The sequence below is a fragment of the Phaeoacremonium minimum genome, assembly GCF_000392275.1.
Source record: "Phaeoacremonium minimum UCRPA7 unplaced genomic scaffold PA7_03_scaffold_62, whole genome shotgun sequence".
Taxonomy (NCBI): Eukaryota; Fungi; Ascomycota; class Sordariomycetes; order Togniniales; family Togniniaceae; genus Phaeoacremonium; species Phaeoacremonium minimum.
Genome location: NW_006920969.1, coordinates 304,603 through 314,072, shown reverse-complemented (window position 1 = coordinate 314,072; position 9,470 = coordinate 304,603). Strand labels below are relative to the sequence as shown.

The 9,470-nt window shown below is 47.7% G+C and overlaps 1 protein-coding gene across 1 annotated transcript; it reads right to left on the bottom strand.

Moving 5' to 3' along the window:
- Positions 1–212: 212 nt before the first annotated feature.
- On the bottom strand, positions 213–1,331 carry UCRPA7_1156 (putative carbohydrate esterase family 1 protein; the record flags this gene model as incomplete). The annotated part of the gene is made up of 4 exons (XM_007913743.1): positions 213–421; positions 480–520; positions 581–932; positions 1,034–1,331. 4 exons carry the CDS (start codon positions 1,329–1,331, stop codon positions 213–215), a joined length of 900 nt encoding a protein of 299 aa, XP_007911934.1.
- Between the last annotated feature and the right edge of the window lie 8,139 nt (positions 1,332–9,470).

Sequence of the window (9,470 nt, the reverse complement as noted above, 5' to 3'; positions counted from 1 at the left end):
GAAGGTACGAATGAGCTTTGCGGGTACAGCGAACCCATCGGTAAAGGGCTGGTCAGATTTTGCACATTTGATCATGCCGAGCTTCTACGCAATTGCAAATGACAACACTTGCAACATACAACTGATACGTAATGCGTATTCTTGCAATGCTCATGAAACACAATCCATCAGTCTTCGTTCTTGTTTTACGCATCGTGCCTTAAAGCCCGCTCTTATGCAATCCCGAAGAATGCAAGATCCATCGACTGGTGTATCGGTACAGTGTGGCCAACACCCTGAGCGCTGTAGCCAACGAGTTGTGCTGTTGCTGCTGTGCCATCTCCATAGAGACTCTGAGTGTAGCCGCTCTGGGGAGTGTTTTGAGCTGTCTTTGTCAGGGAGACGTTTAGGACGTTAGACCATTCCTTGAGTTGTTCTTGGTCTGAATAATGAATAATTGTTATTATAAACTCAGGAATGGAGTCATCTTGAATTCTTACAGTTTGGATAGGCAAGGGTGTTGTCAGCGGTTCCATGAAAGCTCAGTCGCCCACAATGTTAGCATTGCCACTTCCTGAGCTTTGCGCTGAAGCTGACTTACATTTGCATTCGTGGCCTTGGCCCTGTGTATCCTGGGTAGTAGGAGCGTACTAGATCACCCCACTGTTGCGCTGTTTTTGTGAGTTGACCATTGGCACATGAATTGGCCCAACCAGGCGGATCCTGAGTTGCAGTCGAACCCTGAACGTAGAAGCATCCGTCTGGAACACCAGAGTAGACTGAGCCTGCCTTGAAGACATCCGGATAGGCACCAACAAGTACGTTGGTCATCATAGCACCAGAGCTGGTGCCAGTCACGAAAGTTCGGTTAGCATCGCCGCCGTAATGCTCTACTGCGTACTTGACCATGTTGATGATAGTCTGACTATCGCCGCCGCCATTGTGTGTTAAGCCTGCATAGATAACTCTATTTAGTCATGTGCTTGCAATTACGGCGCTAACCATTGGCGAGCGTGGAAGCCAAAGTAGAAGGGCTTGGCCATGGGCGACATACTGGATGTAGAAGCAACGTCGAAACAGCCCCCTCCAGACTTGGAGTTGGGGTAGATCAGGATAAAGCCATGCTGGTCTGCCAATGGCATGTAACCAGACTCACTTGAATATCCTTGTGCCGAGCCCTGGCAATGGTGAACTGCCACTATGATGGGAGCTGGAGTAGTAAGCTTCTTTGGCACATAGGCGTACATGCCGACCTTTGTAGGCCCAGCGTTGAAGTCGTTGACCTTTGTAAGACCCTGGGCGCTGCCAAGCGCCACTAGGGCTGTCAGAGCTGCAAGGCTTAGAAGTTGCATAGCGTTGGGCGACCTGTTGTAATCGTTAATGACGGGAAATTACCAAGAGCTCATGAATACCAGTTTCTTCGTCCACAAATCTCGATGGGCATACTGCTGGATAAATAATCCTCACCACCCGGTACGCGGCATATTTTCCCCATGCTCGCCTCGTAGAATTATTTCCAGCAACTATTGCCATTTGTCCGGCATCAAATTTCCTAATATAACTCCTCTGGCTAATCTACGATTCGGAGATCGAAGCACGTGTAGAGCTGACGAATAAGAACTTTAGTGGAAAGCGGGGGATATATTGCGCAAGCTATATACGGTGACCCTTCCGGCAGAAATGCAATATTTCGGTAGCATGAGATCCAAGTGGCTCCCATGTCCTGTCTTTTCACTGAGACTCCGCGGCTTCTTTGGGACAGAGCATGTTGAATGAATAGAGGGTCTTACTCTGCCGTTAGAGAGAGGCAAAAAAGTCCTACCCAGTGTCATAGGCTGATAGGATGTCACGGCACAATTATCGACCGGACTTATATCATGGATACAATGGCATGCATGGTCCTTACAAATGCTCTCACTTAGTACTCGAAGAACACATGTCCGTCTGTCCCGATTGAATCTCTATTTTGTACGGCGTTACTCGAATTTCCTCTCTGCCTTCATACTGTGGCTTACTATTTGCAGATGCAATCGAGGCGGGGAAGATTGCACGTGCTGATCAGGCAGCACAAATGATGAGATACAATTTGACTGCCTGTATGAAGCACTAGAGCCCGCCATCACCGCTGCATGTCTCTTTGCACCAATGGATACTGTTAGTGAGCGAATCTGAAGTCTAGCCGTCGACTTCCAACAAGAGTTGTATTTTTGACGTAGTCATCACGTTCTTGTTGTGTCAATGCGTTCCATATGCGGTCTTTTTGTTTATTGCGGTATATGTAGTCTCGTGAGTGTTAGCTCATTGCTCTGAGAAGACGAGCGACGATCTGTCATCGTAGATAGACTTACAAACTTTGGTAAGAAGAAAGACAGCGATGGCAGCAAAGTTGATCGCTACAAGCTGAGTATTTCCGCGATGATAATAAGGTTTGTCATCTTCTCGGTAGATGAACGAGTCAGCGACGTTACCGAGCTGGACTGACATATTGTATAAGGCCGCCGAGACGGATCGTGTGCCAACGTTATTCGAGTTCCTGGAGCACCAAGCCACTAGGATTGCATGACAATAGGGATAGGACAGGAGGGTGATTATCAGGCCATATGTGCCCCATTTGTCATCTACCAGACCTGGCCACCATCGCAGAGCAAGAATGCATGGCAACGTCCACACACATTGCAACATAGCGACCAAGGTTCGTTCATTTAGCCATTCCGATAGGCGCGTAATCAATATCAAGTTGAAAATATGAACAACGCTGGCCGGGATAGTCAAGAGATTAGTGTTGAATGTGCTGAAGCCAATAGACCTCAAGGTCAGAGTTAAGTATTTGCCTGGTGGTCCTTGTGGCATATATGCAATCAAGCCTAATGCATAGAGCGGCCAGAGATCATAGTCTTTAAGCGATTCCCATAGTCTTCTAGGGGTAATGGGTTGACGGTTATGCATATCGCCTTTCGAAGGATCGTCGCGAAGAACGCGATTCACAACAATACGTACTTCTCGGTCGTTGAACCACCCATTTGGTCGGAACCTTGTCTTTGTTTGTACAGCAGATGCAGGCATTAGAAAGAATGATGCTATGCCAATAGTAAGGGTGATTATACCCTCGATCAGGAACAACCAACGCCAGCCACCCCAGCCGTGAATGCCACGCATGTGCAGCAGTGCGAAGGCTAAAAGGGAGGTGGCAATGCCGGTGATCGATAGTGTAGTCCAAAAGTAACTCAGACGTATAGGAAGTTCTCGTGAAGTGTAAAAATAGCTCAACCAAAGGACGAGGTCGGGGATGAACCCGCCTTCCAGGACCCCGAGGAGACAACGAGTGACTAGAAAGCTAGCTCTTCCATTTAGCAAACACTGCATGGTAGCCACAATAGACCATAGGCATATTTGAGCCGGGATCCATCTATCAGGTCCAATGGCCTTCGATACTAGCTGTGAGGGCAGTTCAGCCACCAGGAACGAGACCAAGAAAACCGTGTTTCCGTAGTTATAGTCATTCGTGTTCATGTTGAGATCATCCAACATGTTATCGGATACGGCTTGGCTCAGGTTGCCTCGATCAACTTGAAGTGCAAAAAACATAGTGCACTATGACAATGTCTAGGTTAGAATCATTCTAGAAGTAGTACGACAAGGTTAAGATGGTACTTACTGCCCAGAGGCAAACGCGCCAGTCTATCTTACGCACGAGCCGTTTCTCTTCTTCCTCCGTCCAGGTCATTTCAGGGTCAAATACATGACGACATTCGTACCGAGACTTTTCATAGACATCTCTCCAATGGGCTGCCGTTGCTGGGTCTGAAAAGGGATTCTTGCCGAAATAGTGCCCATCCTCTGGTTCGGAATGATTGCTTGATGCACTAGCAGAATGCTTGGCTTTTGAATCGCCAATGCCCCTAGCGGTCTTGTCATATTTGTCATCAAGGCTTGCGACGGGAATAGCATCCAGGTCTGCTTGAATTGGTGGAACTGATGACATGGTAATAAGTTCAGCAGGCTTGTCGTACGGTGGTATTCTAGTCGGGGTCAAGGCACAAGCTTAAATAAGAACTTCTTTGTAAAGACAGCGCCATGTTATTTATACAACAGAAAACCTCTCGAAAGGCGGCTATAACAACTGCGCTTCTTTTTATTACCCTCCATGTATAGAAGTCTTCGGTGCCATAATGAGCTTCCCAAATAAGATATCCAAATGATGCAATTATTGGGACAAATGCGACATGTGTATTGTATGGAGCTGACGCGCTGAAAGGCACAACGCATTGCCAATCATATTGTCAATCAGTGCGTTCCTATACCAAACTCAGCTGCTATGATGATGTTACGACAAGGAGTTTTGACGTGACGAGATAACGCAGGACAATTGCTTCTCTGCCAAGCATATGTCCCCGCACCCCGGCTGTCGTCAAGGGTGAAAATCGGTCAACTTGTATCTCCATGAACATGAACAAAGGGCTATATGGCCTTTCTCTGAAGCTTCAATCTACCGAGTCAGGTGAGCATATATTTAAATGATGGCCATCAAGCTTCTTATAAGGAGTCATACCAGATTCGGGATGCATGAGATTGCGATGTTTGGGACAAGTCTCTTTGACGATCGTCATATGAAGCAGTAGAAGAAGACATTGATGAGGTGCTAAAGCAACCCCCACGAGAACCGAGGCTAGCAGGCGTTCTTTTGCTGCCAACCAGGTATGGGTGTATACAGGGTGTCTCCATTCGTTCTTATAGGCGCCGGGCCTAATAGTTGACAGCTTGCACTACATTTGGTGTGGTTGACGTGATGTGCCGTCGCCGTCTTTGTGGGGACCGAATCAGGATGCTGACAATACAAATCCACAGCAAGAGCTGCCAGACAAACCTCCCGCACTTATTCTGTATAGCGTAGGTGCAAGCCATTAAGCACCTGCTTATAACCATGCGCTACTAGTCGTTTACACGGCTAGAAATTACGTTGGTGCTGCGCAGATACTGGGGTGCAAACTCAGATGGGCAGAACAATTTTCTTCGGTGTCTATGACTACGGAGACAGATGAAATACAACACTTCAGATTAGGTCTCGTACTAGAGTATGCATGCCAAGGAAATTTACGTCTTCTACGAGGAATATTGCGCATCGAAGGTAAATAAAGAAACTTGTCAATTTTGAGGGGTGTGGTTCCGACATAGGCGACAAATTTGCTTCATCAGTCTAGACGCTGATGAGCTTCAGTCTTTCTCACTCAGCTTCACCAACTTGCAAGTCTCAGAGGCACAGTGATCCTTGCATCAGTAACCATGTATCAAAGTGTGTCTATTCATAATTCATGGCAATGATACGACTCGAATGGCGGAGCGGAGGTTCAAGTCCGCCACAGTCTGGGTGGATACCTCGAGTGGAAGTGGACCATCCTAGTATGGGTGTTCTGTGCCATGCTAAAACATAGTTCTAGTGTGCAGACGCTAAAACTACGTACAAGCGTCAGTGGCTTGTCTGCAGGCAAAGCGGAGCGATAACCGCGGGGGGAATTTGCACATCTCGGGCTGACATTGCATCAGCAACCTTCATTCTTGTCAATTGTTGAGCTGGCTGAATCGGCTAGACAAAGAACCAAAGGCTTACAGACCTGCCCATATCCGTACTGGTCTTTGCAGGATATTGACTCTGACGTTTTCTGTCATCGGAGCGCCCGCTGCCCTCCGATGTCGCTATGCCTCAGCCGTCAACCAAGCGGCTTTCGTATGCCCCCCTTTCCTTCCCTTACAACGGTTCATGGTGAATTAGCTAACCTCAACATATGTTAGTTGTAGAAGATGCCAAACTCGAAAGGTATGGTGGACTTTTTTGATCAAGTTGTGCATTATACCTTGTCTTCGTTTGCAGTCTTAACGTGGCTACTAATTGAATGTTACCGCAGCTCAAATGTTCTAGGACCGACCCTTGTGCAAATTGCATCAAGGTAAACCAGATATGTCAATATCGTAAGGCAGACAACAAGAGGAGGCCAGTGACGCATGAGTATGTTGAGGTGCTAGAGAATAGGATCGCATATCTCGAGGCATTTCTTGAACGTTTGAAGAGCGCTCCATCGAAAGAGAGGGATACCCTACTGGCTGGTGTGAATTTCGATGATCATCTCAACGAGAAACTACAAGGAATCCAAGACGAATCAAACTTACTTCCATCAAATACCCATCGTACGCTGTTTGGCTTGCAACTTGAAGCGGACACTCTGTTGTACCACGGACCTACAAGCATATACCCCAATGAGTTGGTTTCGAATCAAATCCGGGAGGTCGAAGAGCATGGTGTTTCAATTGGACCAGGTGAAAAGTCCTCGATAGATAGACGAAGCCATGTTCACGTTGCTCAGCATTTTGGCATTGATATGGATGGGCCGGCTGTTACCGATGCTTTACTACGCTTTTTCAAGTGGCAATATCCCCACTTCATGTTCATATATCGCGAGGCGTTTCTACGTGATCACTTCTGCAACACGGGCAATAGCAAATATTGGAGCTGCCCTCTATTGTTTGCAGTATGTGCACTCGGAGCCTTGATGGCGGAAAACGATGTCAGTCATAGCACTAGCGAGAGATTCTTCGAAGCCGCTGAGAGCATTCTTGTTGTCTCAGGCTTGTCACAACCATGTATAACCACCGTGCAGGCCTTTCTTTGTCTAGCCTTTTACGAGATTGGCAGAGGGAATCTTTCAAAAGGATGGTCCTTTTCAGGTATGCCTTCTTATATATACAATCATGCTTCCTCATCATAGCTTACTGATTGATAGGGATCGCATTCCGCATGGCTCAAGACCTTGGGTTTCAACGCGATCCAAAGCATTGGGTCATGCAAGACGTCAGTATCAACTCCCCAGAGGATATCGAGATTCGACGACGGATTTACTGGGGTTGCTATTTGTCGGATAAAGTCATTAGCCTGATCCTAGGTCGCCCCGTCTTCCTGCACGAAAGTGAAGCTGTTGTTGGGCTAGCAGAAAGATTGCCGTATGAGTTCACTCGAAATCACATACTTAATTAATTATTAACAGTGTCTAGGGACTTTCCAGATATGGCGCCTTGGCTTCCAGCAGGATTCGACGATCGAGACGACGCGGTACTTTTACCATTTGCTCACCCATTGGTTCCTTGCTTTCAGAAGACTATACAACTGACCACAATTCTGCGACGCTTCCTGACCCATTCTATCTTGAAGAACAACTCTAAAGACACTTCAAATTCCAATGTGGCTATCTTGGGTTCTGTGAATCTCGATTTATGCCGATGGCAGGAGTCCTTACCAGACTTCCTTCGCTGGAACAAGTGGGAATCTACCACGAAATTGCTCATGCCAGTTGTGGCTGCGTTACAGTGGGTAACCCATTAGTGGATCTTACCAATTCTCTCCTGCACCATGTATTATAGTAACTAACGCCCTTGTAAAGCGTTTTATTCAACAGTATTCGGATTGCTATCAACTTTGACACTGCAACGCTGCCAGGCGGCTCGGAAGGGACAGTGGTCGCAAAGAACACTTGTGATGTAGCAACGCAAGACATCATTGCTCTTGTACGAAAGTACAGAAGTCAGCACGGCTTGAAACATGCACCGCTTATATTTGTCTACGGTGTAGTCCAAGCTGCCCGTTTTTCCTCGGCGCAAAGCTCAGGCGCGGAAGCTGACTACCTTTTACAGGCCCTTGAGGAGTGCTCTGTCACATGGGACTTGGCAAAACATAGTAAACAGCGGCTATTTAGATACACAATGATGCAAGAAACGTTGTAAAGTCAAGTAACGGCAGCAAGCTAGTAAGGTCGAATTATCTCATTCTCATACGTTGTATCCTCGAATTCCTCGCATATTGAGAAGCCGGAAGTCTATTTAATGACCAAATTGTGGTTTAGGCTTTCCAGCTTTATATACATGACCGTTAGGGGCGAGGCAAATTTTCTTCCAGTCCAGCCCGTAAGGCGTCTGCCAGCTTCCCAATATCGTCCAAATTATTGTAGAATCCTAGTGAAACTCTGATGCCTAGTCGATAAGGTGTCACATAGATTCCTCGACTCTTCAGATGTGCATGCCATGCTGGATGAAGCAGCCTGAGCACATATAGATGTGGCGCATGGAATCTGCGGTCCTTCGGACCAACAATATCAATACTTAACTCTTCACATGCTTGTCGAAGAGCGTCACCAAGACTATAAAGGTAACTCTCCACATCGGCGGGAACCAAGGTGTCCAGATAGAACTTCAGGAAAGCTCTGGCGGCTGCGGCGCCAACAAGAGAAATGTTGAGGTGCTCAAATCGTTGGGTCGATGGATGAAATACAATGGGCTCGCTGGGGGCTAACAGGTCAGCCCGCACATTGCTCACTGCCCCATATCCGACGATGGGCGGCACCGGATCCAGCAACGTTAATGTTGCAGGCTCTACATAGAGGCAAGCAAATCCTGTCGGACAATTGAGGCCCTTATGCAAGCTAAAAGCGGCCGCGGAGACCCCCAGCGCCTTGACATCCACCGTCGCAAAGCCGACTTGTTGGGTCATATCCACAAGGACGTGGATTCCACGGGGCCTGAACTCTGCGCAGATTTCAGCGACATCATTACGCTGTCCGCTATGAAACATGATGGAACTGAGGCCAATAGCCCGTGTCCGACTGTCAACATATGGAGCGAACGTCTGAGATGTAGCAGCCACCACCTCGCCAGTCTTCTCAGCTTCCGTTATAGTAGGTACCTGGCGGACTTCTAGACCTGCAGAGCGCAAAGCCATCCATCCATACGCGTGATTCGGGTGCTCCGTGTCGAGAATAACGACGTTATCACCGGGCTGGAAAGGCACACTACGGATGAAATTCCCGAGCGCCTCAGTGGTATCCCGCGTGAAAGCGATCGATGATGACTCTGCATTGATGTATCGCGCGATCAGCTTGCGCGTCTGCACGGCAGCAGCTTGCCAATCCGATTTGGGTGCAGGAATATGCAGAGCCTCTAGCGAATAGGTTGTCACAGCGTCGTGAACTATGTAATTTGACGGTGGCGCAAAAGAGGAATTCAGGTAGGTGACGTCTGGTTTTGAGGCCAAAGGAACGAGAGACCTAAACGGTGCGAATTTCTGTGAAAGCTTGGAATCGCCCGACAGCTTTACCGCTGATGTCCCCGCAGTTGGAAAAACATCTTCAGATATCGCACTGGGAGCCATGATGAGAGGAAATGTTTGCTCTGTAAACATAGGCTTAGAGAAGGAATTAATGAGGAGCTTGTCATATTGGGGGGCTCTACCCGTAATATACTCACTTTCGTTGGGAAACAATACCGTAGTCATTGCCGATGACGCCCTCAGGAGTCAATCTTAGTCAGTACTGATGGCAAATCGATCCCATTACGGTCGTTGAGGATCATTTCGTGGACTTCAACCTCCATCTAATTTTCGGGACCGATAGCTGGATCACCGAGTTGATGGGACAGGGAGAGGGTGTTAGTTCGCGGAGTTGCACCTCCACGGC